This window comes from Neophocaena asiaeorientalis, unplaced genomic scaffold, assembly GCF_003031525.2.
Source record: "Neophocaena asiaeorientalis asiaeorientalis breed wild unplaced genomic scaffold, Neophocaena_asiaeorientalis_V1.1 scaffold3, whole genome shotgun sequence".
Classification (NCBI taxonomy): domain Eukaryota; kingdom Metazoa; phylum Chordata; class Mammalia; order Artiodactyla; family Phocoenidae; genus Neophocaena; species Neophocaena asiaeorientalis.
In genome coordinates, this window is record NW_020172726.1 from 334,213 (window position 1) to 356,821 (window position 22,609).

The 22,609-nt window shown below is 37.2% G+C and overlaps 1 protein-coding gene across 7 annotated transcripts in view; it reads right to left on the reverse strand.

Annotated features, from left to right (window-relative positions):
* LOC112396523 (ras-related GTP-binding protein B) overlaps nt 1–20,157 on the reverse strand; it is a 50,339-nt gene extending 30,182 nt beyond the window's left edge. Inside the window, exons 1-5 of one of the 7 annotated variants that reach the window (XR_003002588.1) lie at nt 19,484–20,109; nt 18,631–18,664; nt 15,797–15,896; nt 11,359–11,442; nt 9,369–9,435 (exon numbers count right to left, since the gene is read on the reverse strand). Coding sequence is in view for 6 of the 7 variants with exons in the window: in XM_024740292.1 (XP_024596060.1) it covers nt 9,369–9,435; nt 11,359–11,442; nt 15,797–15,896; nt 18,631–18,664; nt 19,484–19,575 (377 nt within the window). In the remaining variant the exon portion in view is untranslated. Of the gene's footprint in view, nt 1–9,368; nt 9,436–11,358; nt 11,443–15,796; nt 15,897–18,630; nt 18,665–19,483 lie in introns of all 7 variants that reach the window. The other 6 variants (XM_024740292.1, XM_024740295.1, XM_024740296.1 and 3 more) reach the window with 6 other exon arrangements.
* Nucleotides 20,158–22,609: the final 2,452 nt, after the last annotated feature.

A 22,609-nucleotide genomic window follows, 5' to 3' on the forward strand; every position in this document is an offset into this window, starting at 1 on the left:
GATAGATTTAATTGATAGCTATAGAACATTCCATCCAGAAGCAGCAGATTACAATTTCTTCTCAAGTGCACGCAAAACACTCTCCAGGACAGATCACAACTTGGGTTACAAATCAAGCCACAGTAAATTTAATAAAACTGAAAGCATAGCAAGCATCTTTTCTGACCACAATGCTATGAGATTAGAAATGAATTACAGGGGAAAAAACATAAAAAACACAAACACATGGAGGCTAAACAATACATTACTAAATAAACAAGAGATCACTGAAGACATCAAAGGAGCAACTAAAAATACCTAGAGACATATAAAACACGATGATCGAAAACCTATGGGATGTAGCAAAAGCAGTTCTAAGAATGAAGTTTATATCTATACAAGGCTACCTCAAAAAATAAGAAAAATCTCAAATAAACAATCTAACCTTACACCTAAAGGAACCAGACAAAGAAGAACAAACAAAACCCAAAGTTAGCAGAGGGAAGGAAATCATAAAGATCAGCGCAGAAATAAATGAAATAGAAACAAAGAAAACAATACCAAGAATCAATAAAACTAAAAGCTGGTTCCTTGAGAAGATAAACAAAATTGATAAACCATTAGCCAGATGTATCAAGAGAATGAGGGAGAGGACACAAAAGTAACAGGACAAGTTACAACAGACACCACAGAAATACAAAGCATCCTGAGACTACTAAAAGCAACCCTTTGCAAATAAAATGGACAACCTGGAAGAAATGGACAAATTCTTAGAAAGGTATAACCTTCCAAGACTGAACCAGGAAAAAACAGAAAATATGAACAGACCAATCACAAGTAATGAAATTGAAACTGTGATTAAAAATCTTCCAAAAAACAAAACTCCAGGAGCAGATGGCTTCACAGGTGAATTCTATCAAACATTTAGAAATGACATAACACACATCCTTCTCAAACACTTCCAAAAAATTATGGAGGAAGGAACACTCCCAAACTCATTCTATGAGGCAACCATCACCGTGATACCAAAACCAAACAAAGATACTACAAAAAAAAGAAAATTACAGACCAATACCACTGATGAATATAGATGCAAAAATCCTTAATGAAATACTAGCAAACAGAATCAAACAAAATGTTAAAAGGATCATACACCATGATCAACTGGGATTTATCCCAGGGAGCAAGGGTCCTTCAATATATGCAAATCAATCACTGTGATACAACATATTAACAAATTGAAGAAGGAAAAACCATATAGTCATCTCAATAGATGCAGAAAAAGCTTTTGACAAAATTCAACACCCATTTATGATAAAAACTCTCCAGAAACTGGACATAGAGGGAACCTACCTCAACATAACAAAGGCCATATACAACAAACCTACAGCGAATATCATTCTCAATGGTGAAAAACTGAAAGCGTATCCTCTAATATCAGGAACAAGACAAGCATGTCCACTCTCACCACTATTATTCAACATAGTTTTCGAAGTCCTAGCCATGGCAATTAGAGAAGAAAAAGAAATAAAAGGAATCCAAATTGGAAAAGAAGAATTAAAACTGTCACTGTTTGCCGATGACATGATAGTATACATAGAGAATCCTAAAGATGCCACCAGAAAACTACTAGAGCTAATCAATAAATTTGGGAAAGTTGCAGGATACAAAATTAATACACAGAACTCTCTTGCATTCCTATCCACTAATGATGAAAAGTCTGAAAGTGAAAGTAAGAAAACACTCCCATTTACCACTGCTGCAAAAAGAATAAAATACCTAGGAATAAACCTACCTAGGGAGACAAAAGACCTGTATGCAGAAAAGTATAAGACACTGATGAAAGAAATTAAAGATGATACCAACAGATAGAGAGACATATCACGTTCTTGGATTGGAAGAATCAATCCTGTGAAAGTGACTATACTACCCATAGCAATCTACAGGTTCAATGCAATCCCTATCAAATTACCAATGGCATTTTTCTTAGAACCAGAACAAAAAATCTTAAAATTTGTATGCAGACTGAAAAGACCCCAAATAGCCAAAGCAGTCTTGCGGGGAAAAAAACAGAGCTGGAAGAATCAGAGTCCCTGACTTCAGACTATACTACAAAGCTACAAGTAATCAAGACAATATGGTACTGGCACAAAAACAGAAACATAGATAAAAGGAACAAGATAGAATGCCCATAGATAAACCCATGCACCTGTGGTCAACTAATCTATGACAAAGGAGGCATGGATACACAATGGAGAAATACAGTCTCTTCAATAAGTGGTGCTAGGAAAGTTGGACAGTTACATGTAAAAGAATGAAATTAGACCCTAACACCATAAAAGCAACAAGGGAAAAGCAACAAGTAACACACAAAGGAATACCCATAAGGTTAACAGCTGATCTTTCAGCAGAAACTATCCAAGCCAGAAGGGAGTGGCAGGACATATTTAAAGTGATGAAGGAGAAAAAAGCTACAACCAAGATTACTCTACCCAGCAAGGATCTCATTCAGACTTGATTGAGAAATTAAAATCTTTACAGATAAGCAAAAGCCAAGAGAATTCTGAACCACCAAACCAGTTTTACAACAAATGCTAAAGGAACTTCTCTAGGCAGGAAACACAAGAGAAGGAAAAGACCTACAATAACAAAATCAAAACAATTAAGAAAATGGTATTAGGAACATACATATCAATAATTACCTTAAATATAAATGGATTAAATGCTCCAACCAAAAGACACAGACTGGCTGAATGGATACAAAAACAAGACCCGTATACATGCTGTCTACAAGAGACCCATGTCAGACATAGGGACACATACAGACTGAAAGTCGGGGGATGGAAAATGATATTCCATGCAAGTGGACATCAACAGAAAGCTGGAGTACCAATTCCCATATCAGACAAAAAAGACTTTAAAACAAAGACTATTACAAGAGACAAAGAAGGACACTACATAATGATCAAGGGATTGATCCAAGAAGAAGATATAACAATTGTAAATATTTATGCACCCAATATAGGATCACCTAAATACATAAGGCAACTATGAAAAGCTATAAAAGGGGAAACTGACAGTAACACAATCTTAGTAGGTGAATTCAACACCCCATTTCACCAATAGACAGATCATCCAAAATGAAAATAACTAAGGAAACACAAGCTTTAAATGATACATTAAACAAGATGGCCTTAAATGACATTTATAGGACATTCCATCCAAAAACAACAGAATTCACATTCTTCTCAAGTGCTCATGGAACATTCTCCAGGATAGATCATATCTTGTGTCACAAATCAAGCCCTGGTAAATTTAAGAAAATTGAAATCATAGCAAATATCTTTTCCAACCACAACACTATGAGAGTACATATCAATTACAGGAAAAAATCTGTAAAAAATACAAATACATGAGACTAAACAATACACTACTAAATAACCAATAGACCACTGAAGAAATCAAAGAGGAAGTCAAAAACTACCTAGAAACAAGCGACAATGAAAACACGATGACCCAAAACCTATGGGATGCAGCAGAAGTAGTTCTAAGAAGTAAGTTTATAGCAATATATTCCTACCTCAAGAAAGAAGAAACAGCTCAAATAAATAATGTAACCTTACACCTAAAGCAATTAGAGAAAGAAGAACAAAAAACCCCAAACTTAGCAGAAGGAAAGAAATCATAAAGATCCGATCACAAATAAATGAAAAAGAAATGAAGGAAATGATAGCAAAGATCAATAAAACTAGAAGCTGGTTCTTTGAGAAGATAAACAAAATTGATAAACCATAAGCCAGATTATCAAGGAAAAAATGGGAGAAGATTCAAATCAACAGAATTAGAAATGAAAAAGGAGAAGTAACAACTGACAATGCAGAAATACAAAGGATCATGAGAGATTACTGCAAGCAACTATATGCCAATAAAATGGACTACCTGGAAGAAATGGACAAATTCTTAGAAATGCACAACCTTCCGAGACTGAACCAGGAACAAATAGAAAATATGAACAGACCAATCACAAGCACTGAAACTGAAACTGTGATTAAAAATCTTCCAACAAACTAAAGCCCAGGACCAGATGGCTTCACAGGTGAATTCTATCAAATATTTAGAGAAGAGCTAAAACCTACTCTTCTCAAACGCTTCCAAAATACAGCAGAGGGAGGAACACTCCCAAATTCATTGTACGAGGCCACCATCACCCTGATACTAAAACCAGACAAAGATGTCACAAAAAAGGAAAACTACAGGCCAACATCACTGATGAACATACATGCAAAAATCCTCAACAACATACTGGCAAATAGAATCGAACAGCACATTAAAAGGATCATACACCATGATCAAGTGGGGTTTAACCCAGGAATGCAAGGATTCTTCAATATATGCAAATCAATAAATGTGACAAACCATATTAACAAACTGAAGGAGAAAAACCATATGATCATCCAACAGAGGCAGAGAAAGCTTTTGACCAAATTCAACACTCACTTATGATAAAAACCCAGTAGAAAGTAGGCATAGAGGTAACTTTCCTCAACATAATAAAGGCCATATATGACAAACCCACAGCCAACAGCATCCTCAATGGTGAAAAACTGAAAGCATTTCCACTAAGATTAGGAACAAGACACAGTTGCCCACTCTCACCACTCTTATTCAACACAGTTTTGGAAGTTTTAGCCACAGCAATCAGAGAAGAAAAAGAAATAAAAGAATCCAAATCAGAAAAGAAGAAGTAAAACTGTCACTGTTTGCAGATGACATGATACTATACATAGAGAATCCTAAAGGCTACCAGAAAACTACTGGAGCTAATCAATGAATTTGGTAAAGTAGCAGCATACAAAATTAATGCACAGAAATCTCTTCCATTCCTATACACTAATGATGAAAAATCTGAAAGTGAAATGAAGAAAACACTCCCATTTACCATTGCAACAAAAAGAATAAAATATCTAGGAATAAACCCACCTAAACAGACAAAAGACCTGTATGCAGAAAATTATAAGACACTGATGAAAGAAATTAAAGGTGATACAAATAGATGGAGAGATATACCATGTTCCTGGATTGGAAGAACCAACATTGTGAAAATGACTCTACTACCCAAAGCAATCTACAGATTCCATGCAATCCCTATCAAACTACTAGTGGCATTTTTCACTGAACTACAACAAAGAATTTCACAGTTTATATGGAAACACAAAAGACCCCGAATACCCAAAGCAATCTTGGGAAAGAAAAATGGAGCTGGAGGAATCAGGCTCCTGGACTTCAGACTATACTACAAAGCTACAGTAATCAAAACAGTATGGTACTGGCACAAATACAGAAATATAGTTCAGTGGAACAGGATAGAAAGCCCAGAGAAAAACCCACACTCATATGGTCACCATATCTTTGATAAAGGAGGCAAGAATATACAGTGGAGAAAATACAGTCTCTTCAATAAGTGGTGCTGGGAAAACTGGACAGGTACATGTAAAAGAATGAAATTAGAACACTCCCTAACACTATACACAAAAATAAACTCTAAATGGATTAAAGACCTAAATATAAGGCCAGATGCTATAAAACTCTTAGAGGAAAACATAGGCAGAAAATTCTATGATATAAATCACATCAAGATGCTTTTGACCCACCTCCTAGCGAAATGGAAATAAAAAAAAATAAACAAATGGGACCTAATGAAACTTAAAAGCTTTTGCACAGCAAAGGAAACCATAAACAAGACGAAAAGACAACCCTCAGAATGCGAGAAAATTTTTGCAAATGAAGCAACTGAAAAAGGATTAATCTCCAAAATTTGCAAGCAGCTCATACACCTCAATATCAAAAATCAAACAACCCAATCCAGAAATGGACAGAAGACCTAAACAGACATTTCTCCAAAGAAGATATACAGATTGACAACAAACACATGAAAGAATGCTCAACATCATTAATCATTAGAGAAATGCAAATCAAAACTACAATGAGATATCATCTCACACCAGTCAGAATGGCTATCATCAAAAAATCTACAAACAATAAATGCTGGAGAGGGTGTGGAGAAAAGGGAACCCTCTTGTACTGTTGGTGGGAATGTAAATTGGTACAGCCAATATGGAGAACAGTATGAAGGTTACTTAAAAAACTACAAATAGAACTACCATATGACCCAGCGATCTCACTACTGGGCATATACCTTGAGAAAACCATAATTCCAAAAGAGTCATGTAACAAAATGTTCACTGCAGTTCTATTTACAATAGCCAGGACATGGAAGCAACCTAAGTGTCCATCGACAGATGAATGGATAAAGAAGATGTGGCACATATATACAATGGAATATTACTCAACCATAAAAAGAAACGAAACTGAGTTATTTGTAGTGAGGTGGATGGACCTAGATTCTGTCATACAGAGTGAAGTAAGTCAGAAAGAGAAAAACAAATACTGTATACTAACACATATATATGGAATCTAAGGGGAAAAAATGGTCATGAAGAACCTAGGGTCAAGACAGGAATAGAGACACAGACCTACCAGAGAATGGACTTGAGGATATGGGGAGGAGAAAGGGCAAGCTGGGACAAAGTGAAAGAGTGGCATGGACATATATACACTACCAAATATAAATCAGATAGCTAGTGGGAAGCAGCCGCATAGCACAGGGAGATCAGCTCAGTCTTTGTGACCACCAAGAGGGTTGGGATAGGGAGAGTGGGAGGGAGGGACGCAAGAGGGAAGAGATATGGGGACATATGTATATGTATAACTGATTCACTGTGTTATAAAGCAGAAACTGATACATCATTGTAAAGCAATTATATTCCAATAAAGATATTAAAAAAATGTACATTAGTAAGTGAAAGAAGCCAATATGGGGATTTCCCTGTGCTCCAGTGGTTAAGACTCCATGCTTCTAATGCAGCGGACATGGGTTCAATCCCTGGTCAGAGAACTAAGATCCCACATGCTGCATGGTGCAGCCAAAAAGAAAATAAGGAAAAAAAAAAAAGATGCCAATATGAAAAGGCTACACACTGTGTGATTCCAACTTTATGACCTTCTGAAAAAGTTAAAACTATGGAGATTTTAAGAAGATTAATGGTTGCCAGGAGTTAGGGTGGAGGGAGGGATGCATAGGCAGAGCACATATGATTTTTAGGGCAGTGAAACTACTGTGTATGATACTATGATGGTGGATTCATGTCATTACGTATCTGTCCAAACACATAGAATGTGCAATACCAAGAATGAACCCTAATGTAAACTATAGACTTTGGGTAATAATCATGTGTCAATGTAGGCTCATCACTTGTAACAAATGTATCACTCTGATGGGGAATGTTAATAATGGGAGAGGCTATGCACGTGTGGAGACAGGGGGTAATGGGAAATATCTATACTTTTTTTTCAATTTTGTTGTGAATCCAAAACTGCTCTAAAGAAGTAAAGTACTGTACTAGGAAAAAGAAAAGATGTGGTATCTATATACAATGTACTACTACTCAGCCATAAAAACAATGAAAACTTGCCATTTGCAACAACATGGATGGATCTTGAGGGTATTATGCTAAGTGAAATAAGTCAGATGGACAAAGACAAATACCATATGATCTCACCCATGATATAAAAAAAAAACAAACAATAAATAAAATAAAACAAAACAAACCCATAGGTACAGAGAACAGAGTAGTGGTTACCAGAGGGAAAGGGGCAGCGGGGAGGGAAGAAAGGGTAAAGGTGGTCAACTGTATGCTGATGAATGGATAGAAACTAAATTTTTGGTTGTGAGCATGCTGTAAAATATACAGAAGTAGAAATATAATGTTGTACACATGAAACTTATGTTATAAACCAATGTTACCTCAACCAAAATTAAATCTTAAAAACTAGACAAAAATAAAACAACTAAATAAATAAAGGAAAGAAAAAAGATTATATTTACTTTGAAGGTTTTTGTCATAGCCACCAAATACTGTGTATGTTAATCTACTATGGTGTAACTTTCAATGCTTTGCTCACTGTGTGGTACATGGTAGGTGATCAATAGATGTTTGCTGAATGAATGTTGAATAGATTTCTAGAAAACCAGAATAATCAGTGAACTGGGGTGGGGGTTTCTGGTGAATTTAATTTTCTACATTTCTGAAGGCTATCCTGAAAATCTATAGATTTTCTTTCCTACAGGAAAGAATCTAGCATGAAACCTGGCATATAGCATGCTCTCAATAAACAGCAGTTCCTTTAAAAAAAATCATGAACCTAGCTTCTAGTCCTATACTTTGGTATTAAGTAGCTGTGCCTTATCTGTAAAAATGACAATAACGTTAGTGCCTAAAAGCAAAGGACTTGAACTAATCTCTTGACACAGATTACAGAATTGGAAGCAATGATACTGAGGAAGGATTTACGTGGAGAAAGCTACTAGGGTGTTATCCATCTGCTAGCAATAAGGAAGTCATTTTCTTATTTGTTATTCTTTCAACAAATATTCATTGAGCACCTACTCTATGGCTGGCTCTATACGAGGAGCTGGGAGACACGGAGCTAATCATAACATTCATTTATTTTGTAGGTACTCTTGAGATTATATATATATATATATATATATATATATATAATGTATATATTATATACACACACATATATATACATATATATAATCTTAATCATCAAAACAACCATATGAGTTGGTACTATCATTATTCCTATTGTACAGATGAAGAAACTGTAGCTCGGAGAGTTTAAATGATCTATCCAAGATAACACAGCTAACAGAGCTGAGATACAAACCCCAATCTAACTCCATAGCTTAGGCTCCTAACCACTGTGCACTACATATTGCTGCTTCAGTACAGAGATGCAAGGGAGCACCACATGCACAGTGAATGTGTATTTATGATAGGATATTCTGGAAGTGTCCTGGACATGAGAGGAAAAACTGTCTCCTATTCCTCCAACAGTGGGAAACTCAGCTGGAGAACTGAGGTCCAATCAACAGTGCTTAGATTGCCTGGAGATAATTATTGAAATAACAAAGAATGAGGCGGTATGGCGTGATGGCTAAGAGCTCAGGACTGATGTTAGGCCACCTGAGATAGAAACCTAATTTCTTCACCAGAAAAAGAGAAGAATGTTCGATCCCATACTACAGATACCTAGATACAGCTTGTGTGAGTGCTGCTTAAACATGTCACATACAGAGGGCATTTTCACAATGACATGAAAGTCAGAGATCTTTATTTAATCGAGTGCCAATTCTGAAGTAATTTCTATCTAATGTAGCTATTACAAATGATAGTTACTTTAATGTATTCTCTGTGCTGATTATACTACATGCCATGATTATTGACATTTGCCTCATGAAGAATTAAGCAGATGGTACTTACCCACCACAGTCCCACAGGTTCAATACCAGGTTTCCCAGAAATCGAACATGAGAATGTTCTACATCAACTGGAAGACAAACATGACAAATCTAGTAATTGTAGCATGCGAGATGAACCTCAAAATAAGCAACGTGCTAACCCATGGAATTTAGAAGGACCAAAGTGGAGTGAAATGCTCAAAGCTACAACAAGAAGGTGATTTTCAGCTTAGTGGTGTGGTTTAGTGGCAAGGTGGGCACCTAAACTACCCTGAGCTACAGAACTGGCTCTCACGTAAGTCGTTTTACTTTTTAGTTGTTTTAGTGCTTAGAGCAGAAACAATCTCCAATTATAATACTGTTAAAATTTCAACATGTAAGACAGAGACATATACCATTTAATAGCTCTTTTCTGACCCATAAACACCCTCCACAAAAAATTTAAAAATTAAAAAAAGACAACAAAAACCAAATACAAAACAAACATAAAACATAACCAAACTTGCTCCCTCTATTGATTTCCTATTTTGGTTAATGACCCTACCATTTTCCCATTTTGAGGGGGTCATTTTTGACTCCTCTGTCCACATTCAATTCATTGCTATTCCTTTGCAATCTCTCTCAATTCCACTCTTTGTTTTACAACCTGCTACTAACATTAAGGAAGGCCCTTACCTTCACAAGCCTATACAACTACAGTAGCTCCATAATTACCTCCCACCAGGAAGCCTTACTCACTTTACTTCATCCTATAGGCTACTGCAAGATTCATCTTCTTAACACTACTTTGAACATGTCACTCCCCATTCAAAAAACTTTCAATGGCTCCTCCATACCTACACGTGGGGCATTCAAGGTCCTTCAGAATTTGGCTTCCAATATACCTTTATGTTCCCCAATGATTCACATTAACGAAGCCTTTCGCTCCAGTCCAATTTGGTTTATTCATAGTCCTCCCAAACCCCTCTACCACCCCAACCTCCAACATACCTTACATCAGGGGTCGCAAACTTGCTAATAGGAGCCAGGCCGGTAAACGTACAAGAGTGAAGTTGATCATGTATGGAGAGTAAATATCCACCCAAGGGGACGATGGAGTGGGTAGCAGTTACACAGCTCTAGCTCATTTGCCATGCAGGAACGTGGGCTCAGGATTACCAGATCTTTAAATTTTTCAATAGTAGTAGGAAATCCAGATTTTTTATGGAAACTTTTACATATTGATAACTAATTCCAATTTTTCTAAAACATTACATAGGCCAAACAAAACACATCTACAGGCCTTATCCAGCATATGGGCTGCCTGTTTGCGACCTCTGCCTTACACCTCCCTCCCCACCCTTTACTTTGCCTACTGTGTCCATCTGCCTAGAAAGTCCTCCCCACCTTTCTTCCAAAGTTAGATTCATCTTCTACGACCCAGCTTAAATCCCACCTCCTCTAAAAGCCCTACCTGGCCACCCCCACTTACCATCATCACTCCCTCTGAATTCATTTAAACATTTATTAAGCATCTACTCTCTGCCAGGCACTAAAAATCACAAGGAACAATAATGAAAATTCTTATCCTGGAAATTTCTCAAAGTCTAGCAATTATCATCTTTACAATTTATGTAACAGTTAAACATCACACAGTGGTGTTTCTTCTACGACTACCTTGCAGCTGTTGCTTAAATTGACTGCTATCTAACTTTTGTGCAATTGTATCTTCTCATAAACTAGATCATAAGCAGCAAAGCATTACTTAAAAAAAACATGGACATTGGAGTCAAACAGTTCTTAGTTCAAATATCAGCTCTACCTCTCTGTGTGACCTTGGGTAAGTCACTTAACCTCTGAGTATTAGTTTCCTCTTCTGTTAAAAAAAAGGTGGGAGGCATACTATTGACCTCACATTACTGTGAGGATTACAGGAATTATTATACATCAAGTGCCTGGCACGTAGTAGGTGCTCAAACTACTTCCCTTTTCCCCTTTACTTCCCCCTCCTTGGAAAAGGAATCATATCTTACATGTCTTTGTATTTCCAACAGAGTCTACGAGAGAGTAGGTGCTCAAACTGCTATTAATTTGAAGACTATGTAAACGGTCTAGTACTAAAAAAAAATGGAAAGAAGTGCTACTGAGAAAGGGAAAGACAATAATAAAAGAAGTGACAGGATTCAGCGACTGTTTAGATATGGAGCACATGGGATAGAAATCTGGTTTCTACTCCCATATCATAGAAATTGCTCTCATCAAGTGACCAATGGCCCCATTACCAAATCCAATGGACTTTTTAGTCCTTGTCTTACTATCTGCAGCATGACACTGTTGACTACTCTCTTCTCAAAAAATTCTCTTCTCCTGGCCTCTGAGAGCATTACCTATAACCTCTCTGGCAGGTCCTCTTTCACAGGCTCCTATTCTTCTTTCTGTCCCTTAAATGCTGGAGTTATTCAGGATTCCATCTTTGGCCACCTACTCTTCTCTCTATGTATTCTTTCCGCCAGGCAAGCTAATCAATTCATATCATCTTATTTACCATTTGGATACTGATAATCCATAAACATGTATCTATAATACAGATTTCTCTCTTCCCTTTCTGAATCATATACTGGACATCTTTACTTGCATAAACCACAAGTATCCCAAACTCAATGCATCCAAATATAACTCATCATCTGCCCATTCTTCCCACAAAATCTATTCCTCTTTCAGTCCTCCTTAACTCAGTGAATTTAACCAGATGCCTAAGCCAAACACTAAGTTTCATCCTTGAGTCCAGTCTTTCCCCCATCATTCCCCCCAAACCTACCAGCAAGTCATATTGACTCTACCTTTTAAATATCCCAAATCCATTTACTTTTCACCACATCCACTATTACCACCCTAACCCAAGTTAAGCCCCTATAATCTCTTACCTGGTCTACTAAAAACAGTCCCCTAATCTGTCAATCTGTTTCTTCCCTTGCCTCCCTCCAAACTATCCTCTATATTACAGGTATAATGATCTCTCCACAGTGCAGATTTTATTTCATTCTTCTTTAAAAAGAAAAAAAAAATAACATGTCTCTGTCTATATATTACTGTATATACCCAGAAAACATAAGGCCAAAAGGATAACCTCAAATTACTAATGGTGGTTGTCCCTAGGAAGTAGGCCTGAGAATGAGGGACAGAGTAGACTTTCTACACTTCTGCAATGTTTGAATCTTTCACAAGTATTACTTTTCTAATTAAAATTGAAAATTAAAAATATTGAAATCTGACCATATTACTTTTCTGTTTGAAACTCTCTAAGGGTTGCCTTCTACCCTCAGTTTAAACAACCTGGCTTGGCTTACAGGGCATTTTATGATCTAACCCCCAATTTCAGCCTCCCTCTTTAGTCTCAGGTCTCCTATAGGGCCCTCTGGCTCTCCTAATCTTCCTGTCCTGCTATCACAACAGCAACTGAAAAGAACCAAGAACAGAGGTTTGGGAAATCACATACACTTATGGGGCAGAAAGAAGAAAATATTCATTTTTTTAAAAGGAAGGGATGGTTAAAGATAAAGAAATAAAACCAGGGTAATAAAGCATTAAATAAAAGCCAAGGGATCAGAGAATTTTGAGAAGGCAGGAAATCTTGGAGCCGTCAACAGTGTTTGAGACTAAAATACTTCATAATCACATTTTTATCGACAAGTTTACTATTCCAACAAACACATTTTAACAGCCCCCTGATAAATGAATACCACCATTCTGCATCCTTACTTCAAATTTCAAAACACAGTACACTCTAAGTTTAACAAAATGAACCTGGACTTTTTTCAGCAATGACAAACTAGAGAAACACTAAAACCTTCAAGGTGATATAATATTTTAGAATAAGTACTCTTTCACTACTTTTAAAGAAAATCAGCAACTTCACAAAAATAGTTAAGTAAAAATCAATACACTATATGTATTTTTAATTAGTCTATAAGTTTAGCAAGTAGAACCAAGACCTTTCTTCAGCAATGACAAACTAGCTAGTGATACACTAAAGCATCAGGCCAACATAATATTTTGAAGTATACTTTTATCACCTTTAAGAAATACAGCACTTGCTAACAAAGTATTATTGATAAAGATCCACGAGATATTCTTAAGGTCAAGAGCCTTGTCCCATCCACAGGAGGCTCCAGAAAAACACTTGTTAAAACAAATGGCCTGCTTCATGTACAGGGTTCATATAATTTGCAACATTCTGTTCATAACTTTTTAACAAATCTGCTAGATTATTTCAAAACTATTAAATAGCTTGACTAGCTCTGAAATTTGGGTTTTAAGACTATTCACCAGACTTAGGTAGTCAATCCACTCTGCTGATTAGCTAAAAACAAAAATATTAATTGGACTAGAAAAAAGTACATCAATGAAATGTGCAGAATTTAAAACATAAACAGAAAGAAGTCTGCCAGGAATTGTGGCTGTAGAACAATGAATAAAGCAGGAGCATAGATTGACATTCTAGCTCTAACACTTATGAGTTGCGTGACCTTAACTTCTAAGTCATACTTTCTTCACCTATTAAAATGAAGTTAATATGAGAACTAAAGTAAATAAAACACCATACAATAAACATTAGCTTCCTCTGATCTACTGAAACCATGTGATTATTAGGTCTAGATATTAAACTTCGAAAAATAGAAAAAAATTAAAATACAAAACAGGGAGAAGTTTGGACAGGTACTTTCTAGAAGGAAGTCTCTTGAGGCACAACAGGCCATAAGACCCTGTCCTGACCAAAATTTTTGATAAATGACTTAGATGAAAACTAGATGAGATGCTTATCAAGTGTACAAACTGCACAAAGCTAGGAAGGATAGCTAACATATCAAATGAGAGAATAAGTAGCTAAAATGAAAATAGGATCCAACCCCTTTTCTATGGATAAGGAAACTGAGGCCCAGTGAGATAGTAACTTGTTCTGGAATTAAGTTAACCTTTCATGGGCTAAAACAATCAAAACTGAATAATTTAACAGAGATAAGCATTTATTCTTAGGTTCAAAATATTAACTTCACAAGAATCAGAAGGAGGATATGTTGTTTTAATAAAAATATATGTGAAAAGGAATTTTCTTTTTTTTAGTATGACTCAGTATGATGAAGGCTGCTCCACAGGAGAGTAGGGGCTAGACTGTGCTAACAGTAGTGTGATGCCTATAGAACAAGAGATGTAACAGTCCTACTCTGCTCTGATTAGACCACATCTTCATTTAAGTCTCATCACTAAAAAATATAGACATATTCTAACAAGTCCTTAAAAATGCTTCAAAATGATGTCAAACGAGGAATAGATGAAGGAGCTGGAGATATTTAACTTAAGGAAGATAAGATTTGGGAGGCAAGGAATGGCTAGGATAGATTGAGACATTACTCATACTAAAATATTTGCATAGGCTCAAGAGAACAGAAAGGGTACCAGCTAACAAAAATAAATGGAAATAGATTCAGGGCTCTAAGAAATAACTTTCTAATCATTAAAGCTTCCCTAATTATGAGTCTATTCTACACTCCAAGCACATTAAGAACAGAAATGAGGTTCCCTTCTCTTTTGTATCCTAGGTTCTGGAACATAGGGTGTTTTAAAAATGTTTGTTGTTCTTGAAACCAGAGATACCTTATGAAGTAGTGGGTGGCTTGTCCCTAAAAGTGTCCAAGATGCTAGCAACCCAGATCAGGAAAATCTGAAAGCCAGGTAGAGCAGTGGTTTCGTCACCTAGAGGCCAAGGACCAAGGAAGAATCCAGAAACCCTTAGGTGTTACAAAATGAAAAGGCGTTATAGCCTAAAGACTGAAAGGGTCTCCCAGGAGCATAGATCCACTGAACTGGCAGCCATGGCAGCCCAACTAGCCTATACTAAGAAACCAGATTTAACATTCAAACCATAAAGGGCAAGGAAACATTTCTCAAGTCAAAGCTGTAACTCCAAAGAAAACATCTATATGTATCCAGGAAGAGAAGTAGCAGAGTACAGATCTGGGTAACCTCCCTCTGACAGCCTCCCAAACCCAACAATTTACCTTTTAATGAAGACTAGGACTACTGCTTTATAAAATCTTAGATTTTAATGTTATGCTTGTTAATGCCTATAAATTAATTTCTGTTTATATAATAACTGTTAAAAACAAACACCCTCCCCCTCCTAAAAAGTGAACAAACAAAAGGACCCCTATGCTTGTTGAGAAAGAGCAGGATAAAAACGAAGTTGCACAAGGTTATCCCATTTGGTAACCAACCTAGAAAGGAAAGAACCTCCCCAAGAGAGCAAGCAGTAGTAACCAGAATTAGGTTACATCCTTCTGAGAAGGAATGAAAAAAAAGGAAACATGCTCAAAAACAAATCTGTCAATCTCTGCATCCCCAAGTTACTGCAACCAAGTGTGTTATGCGAATTATTAAGATCACCTGACTTTACAATAAGATAAAACATCTTACTTGTTGCACCAAGGCGACGTGTGTCTCTTGCAATATAATTTGCAAAGATAATAGACCTCATGCTGGTCTTACCAGACCCACTTTTACCCATCAACAGCACCTAAGGACAAAATGGGAAAAAAGAAAGGAAAGAAGTCAGAGATCAAGAGCAAATCAAGTCTAAAGGGATCTATTTCTCTCTTGCACTTGATGTTTCACTGAAGTGACAGTACTAATAACATAGAGTGGATACTTGTAACTGACTAGTTCTCTGACCAGTGGTGAATGCAGAGGTACCGAGAATTCCAGAGCCCAGCCACTTGCCTGTCATGAGTCACACATTCTCTTGGTGATAGAATCAAAGTGAATTTATTATGCTATTAATATATACTATCATGCATTCAGTACTATGTTAGCAAAATATCAACTTGAGAGGAACTCTCATAATGTAATGTTTTATGCACTGAACTATCTGGCAGGGTATTTCAGTATAACTGAAAGTTCTTTCTCCTCCTCAGGATCAACCTGACCACCTCTGCCCTTAATTTCATCCCTTTTACTTACCTTCATGATTTTGTTCCATTAATTACTCTTTTCTTTTCAAGAGCGTCCCATTGCCTACAGGATCAAGTCTTTAAACTACATATAAGACCCTCCTTGATCTGGCTTATCTACTCCTCTGCCCTCATCTTCTGACGCTCCTAGCCTGGAACTTGTCGAGTCCAGCCATACTGAACTGAACTGCTTGTAGTCCCTTTGATTGCTCCAGGTCTTTTTTTCATGCTGAACTCTCTGCCAGTAACTTTCCACTCCCTTTTCTTCCTTCAGCTAAGCTCCACTTACCCTTCAAGTCTTGGTTCAGTCATCATCTCAAGAACTTCTCTGATCCCAATGCCCTAGGCTGTCTTAGATGTATTTCACCTCTGTCTTCCCATGACACTCTTATGACACTGCTAAGACCATAATGCACTGCAGTTTTCCAATTTGTTTTTTTGGTCTCTCACAAGACTCTGAGCGCCTGAATGGCAGGGAAAATCCCCTTTGAGTTTTCAGTGCCTAACATATAACAGATGCTCAAAATATGTTCATCAAAAGAATGAGCAAGCTATCAAAACAAAGATATAAAACAAGCAATTTTTTAACAATGGAAAGGGTGAAGGTAAACACCTTCTTGTCAATGATAGCATTTAACGAAGACAGAAAAACACCTATCAAAGATGCTGTAGATTCTTGCACTAGGGGGGAAATTGGGTGAGGTAACTTTTTTTTTTTTTTGGTGAGGTAACTTTTAAGGGTCTTTTCTAACTCAAAATTTATAAATATAATTCCAATTACCTTGATTTTCAAATGAGAGGATACATGTTCTATCTTCAATTCCAAGATATTTTATAAAAATTTCTAATTACAAATATAGGGAGTATTAATAAAAGGGTACTGCACTCAGGCTTAATCTATTTAGCTAGATAACTTTATCTCACTAAGGAAACGTTACTGAGGATATAGTCTAAAGCTGTTAGAGAAACGTTTTGCTTTTATTCTTTATCATTTACAAATTTCTGGTATTTTTAGGCATCCTTGTTGATAGCAACTTTAGACCGGATCATCAAGAACATTTCCTTAGCAAACTGAAGTTATATAACTGACTTATCAGATAAAGTTAAGGCTAAATACAGTGTATTTCTTTTTTTTGTTAATTGAAGTATAGTTGATTTACAACATTGTGTTAGTTTCAGGTATACAGCACAGTGATTCATTCTTTTTGCAGATTATATTCCATTATAGGTTATTACAAGATATTGGATATAATTGCCTGTGCTATACAGTAAATGTTTGTTGCTTATGTATTTTGTGTATAGTAGTTTGTGTCTGTTACTCTCATACCTCTAATTTGTCTCTCTCCCCTTTGTAACCACTAGTTTGTTTTCTATGTCTGTGAGTCTGTTTCTATTGTGTATATAGATTCATGTGTATTATTTTTTGGATTCCATATATAAGTGATATCATATAGCATTTGTCTTTCTCTGACTTGACCAAGCATAACATTCTCTAGGTCCATCCATATTGCTGCAAATGGCAATATTTCATTCTTTTTTATGAGCTTTTGTTGTTTAAGAAATCTTACTTTAATAGCTTATGAAAGACTTATCAAGGCTAACTGTATTAAGTACTAATCTAAGTGCTCTATCTGCATTTGCTTGTTTAAAAACTTCATAATAATTCTATGAGACAGGTAACCTTATTATCACCATTTTATAAATGGAGAAACTGAAAGCCCAAAAGATTCAGAAACTTACTCTAGAACTGTGCCCTTATCGATTCTTCTTAAACCCCAAGGTGAGGCACAGTACCATAAGAGCACAAGGGAAGGAGTGTTCAATTCCATTTGGGGAACTCACATGAAACCCAATAGCGATAACATTTGAGTTGGGTTCAACATAAATGTGCAAGCAGAGGCCTGTGTAGTGTGTGTGTATGGCTTGCACAAAATGCAAATTAATTTGTAAACTTGGAGAAAAACAGATTCTGCATGGCTATGATAGGGTGCAAAGGTATGGCTGATGGTTTAGTCAGGAATAGATTTTTAAAGGGCATTCTATGAGATGAAATCTTTTGGATTGTATTCTATGGGCTTCAGGAAGTTACAAAAAGTTCTTAAGTATGTGAATGACTTACTTAGATTTCTGTATTAGAAAAATTAAATCTGACAGCAAAGAAGGGGACAAGAGTCAGGGAGAACATGTAGAAGGTTCCTACAACAGTCAAGGAAAGATGGCAGATATGACCACAAATATGCTTCCTGAACAGTAACTTCTTACCTTTACCTTCATGTTTTTGATGTACCTAACATGTCTTACCTTTTTCTTCATGGCTGTATTTGGTAGCACCCACCTGCAGATATAAACCAAAAGACAGAGTTTCCATGATCCAGTTGCCTTAGAAATTGGAATTAACGTAGAGGTGCAAAAGAGCATTTAGTACAACAGCTGAGTACAACTGTGTGGGGGACCTCAGTTAGGTAGAGGCCCTCATTTTCCTAAATTATAAAACTGGGTTTATGCTCCCTCTCCCCTAATTATGTGCTCAGGAAATAGCTCCTAGGAAGATTTATTTAGGAATATAAATGAGCCATTAAAATTCAAGATTCAATTTTTTATCACCTTAAAAAATTTATCAAAGCAATATTTACAAATGCTTTAATAAATCAAACAATATTGTCATATTTGAATATCCTGTTTTTCAAAGTCAGCATATTTCTAAAAATCTTAAGTCCTTCAGCTGTCCTTCCAAGTCATATTTCACTCATCACAGGCACAAAGTATATAAATTCTCAAATTCAGGTATAAACTGGCAAAGCACTCTCGAGTCACTGATCTCTGCCCAGGAAAAGCCAACCCTCTTCCTAGTCTTCTTATCGTCAACATGATGACATAAAATCTCCTTTATTGACAATTCAAAGCAATTCAGAACTGCCTCCTCAATTAGAACACTTGCCCCTCCCCGGAGTGATATCAGGCCTGTCCTAAGGATTGTTTCTCCCCAGTTAGCAACCAGACCTCTTACTAGTTTATCCAATCACCAAAAGCAACCTTACTGGTAAATCGAAAGAATTTATCATAGGTGGGGTATTCTAATTCACAATACTCTCTTCAGTTAGAACGTCCCCCCTGCCCCCTCCCTTCCAGGTTTGACTTAATACCCTTCACCCACCCAAGCGATCCTTCCGGTTCCCCTATGGGAGGATCCATTCTCGTCCCCAGATTCTCTTTCTCCATCTTTTTCTCAGAGTCAGATTCTTCCATTGTGCAACAAGTCCTTTCCAGTCCCTTCTAAATCCGCAGTACTCTCTTTTTTTTTTTTCCTGTTCACCCCCTCAGCCACCTATTCTCCTTGCCTGCGGCCCTTAGGCCTGCTCTAGTCTTGCCTCCACCTTTGTCCACTGGGGGGCTGCTTTCCCCACCGTTACCTTTACCGCCTCGAACTTGGCCTCAAGGCACCGCCGAGCTGGCCAGCTCAACGGCTAAGTGATTCGGTGATGCAAAGGGAGAGATGGAGGATGAGAAGGAAAGAGGGATGGGTGGGGGGTTCGTTTCGAGTTTGGGCCTCAGGCCCCAAGGTCTCGAAACCCAAAGGGGACTTCACCCGAAAAGAGGTGGGGACGAGGAAGGCGGAGGTGGCATAAAGAACAGACCCGTGCCGTCGGCACTAAGCGACGAATGCCTCAGTCGGCTCGTTTTTCCCGAGCCTGGCCGCTCGGGAAAGTCCGCCGGAGGTTGCGGTGCCTACGACCTAACCACCCACCCTTCACGAGCGCAGGTACCTCACCGCAGCCACCCTACTGCAGGCCAGGGTCACGTGGACACCTGCCGTAAACCCGGAGCTTGTCACGTGACTGCCGCTTCCCTAGGGGCGGGTGGGCTGAGAAGAATACCATAGAGATTGCGCGGAGAAAGAGCGCCGCCTGTCTCCGTCACGTGGCCCGGGCTCTTACAAAGCCACAGGCTTGGTAGGACGCCGCCAGCTTGAAGGGGCATTCATTGTAGGCCACCTGGCGCCACGCCCCGCCTGCCGCGGGGAATTAAAGGAGCCGGTCGCAATTTTAGTGCCTCAAAGCTGTCCTTTTTTTTTATATTTCATTCACCCTTAACGTTTTTCAGTGGGGAAGGCCGAGCATTGTCTTTTTTTCTCCCTGTTTTTTAAATCTTTGTTTTCCTGGTTTTGTTACTAGCCCCGTCCTTGTAACTGAGCTTGTAATTAAATGAGTTAATATATCCAAAGTGATTAACAGCTGTGTCTTTCACGTAGTGCTCAATAAAGGTAATTATTGCTGGAATCAGGGATTCATCAGGAAATTTAGGACTTACTTATCTCCCCACTTTAAAACTGAAAGGGAAATGAATTATCATACACCATAGTAAAAGTCAATAGACAAAATCTAGAGTTGATGATTGAAGGACTACTGGTAGGCATATACATACTGTATTTAGATACGGAGACTACAAGAAAAAACGGCTGAAGTAGTTTAAAGGGGTTGCTTCTGGAGAGGGGCAGGAGATAGGAAGTGAGGGGACTGTTGCTTTTCATCTTATTCTCTTTTGTGATATATATATATTTAAACCACATATATATATTTATATATTTATGTATTTAAACCACATGTACATATTCCTTGAAAAGAAAGGAAAGAAGGACTGGAGGGAGAGAAGGAAGGAAAGAAGGAAGGAAAGGGAAACTGGACAAAAATGGGGTGCTGTCTTGCCCCCAGACGTCCCCATTTACCCTCCTATATGATCCTTTCTTACCACAACTGATATGCCTCAAGAAAAATTCATTGTATTCTGACCATGATACCTTAGCCCTATCACTTGCTAAATCTTCTTCCTCCTCTCTACCACCCGACCCCAAACCAGCTCCTGTTCTAATTTTTCCTGTGTGGTGAAAGACCCTGAGTCCCAAACCAGGAAGTCATTTTATTATTTTTTTTCTTCCTGTTTTATCGAGATGTAATTGGCACACAGCACTGTATAAGTTTAAGGTGTACAGCATAATGATTTGACTTACATACACCGTGAAATGATTATCACAATAAGTTTAGTGAACATCCTTCATCTCATATAGATACCAAATTAAAGAAACAGAAAAAAAATTTTTTTCTTTTGATGAGAACTCTTAAAATTTACTCTCTTAACAACTTTCAAGTATGACAGCAGTGTCAATTATATTTATCATGTTGTACATTACATCCTTAGTACTTACTTATCTTATAACTGGAAGTTTGTACATTTTGACAGCCTTCATCCAATTTCTCCTCCCCCCACTTCCCGCCTCGCCTGGCCTCTGTAACCACAAATCTGATCTCTTTTGCTGAGTTTGTTTTTTTAACTCATTCAACAGTGAATTTTTATATTAATGATTTTTCTACCTTAAGAACTGCATATGTACACATTATTTCTCAAAATATAAACTAAGGAGGGTACTAAAAGGAAAAATTATCTCATATTTAGTCAAAACAGAATCACTTTCAAAATTTTGAGTGTACATATGTATACTAGTACATATGCTTTCATATTCTACTTTATATTCATTTGTCACTTATTCAACAAATCTTCATTGAGTGCATATGCTAGGCACTGTGAACACAGGGATCAAGCAATGATCCCTTCTTTCAAGGAGCTTTCAGTCTAGATAGGAAAAAATAAATAAAAAGAAAATTAAACTATAGTGTGATAAGTACTGTAGGAATGGAAAAGGGGGAAAGGAGGTTTCATGAGAAACGTAAAAAATAGTTGGGAAGAATCTCGAAAATAGATGATTCCTGTGATTGGCTTCTTTGAAGAAAATATGGATCAACCATTTAAGAAAGAAAAAAGAATATTACAAGCAGAAGAAGGAGTATTTGCAAAAGCAAAGAAACATAAATTAATATGCTATTTTTTAGGTGTTGCAAGTAATTTGGTATTAGTAGAGCATAGTGTATAGGAATATGGTAACATATCTAGAAGTCAGGGGCCAGAAACCCACTAAATATTGTTGACATTAGATTTTAATACTGAAGGGGATAGAAAAACACAAAAAGGTTTTAAGTAGACAGCAATGATCAGATTCACATATTAAAGAGGTAAATCTGCAGGAGTTTCAAGACTGGGTAAAATGGGTAAAAAGGATGATGACATCAAAGGTAGCTGCAGTGGTCTACATCAGGGGTCCCCAACCCCTGGTGCCAAAAAGGTTGGGGAACGCTGGTCTACATGGTAATAACAAGGGTCCTACTGAGGTATTACCACTGGAGATGGAGCCATGTCAACAATAGACCTGGCAGGACTCAGTAACCAATTG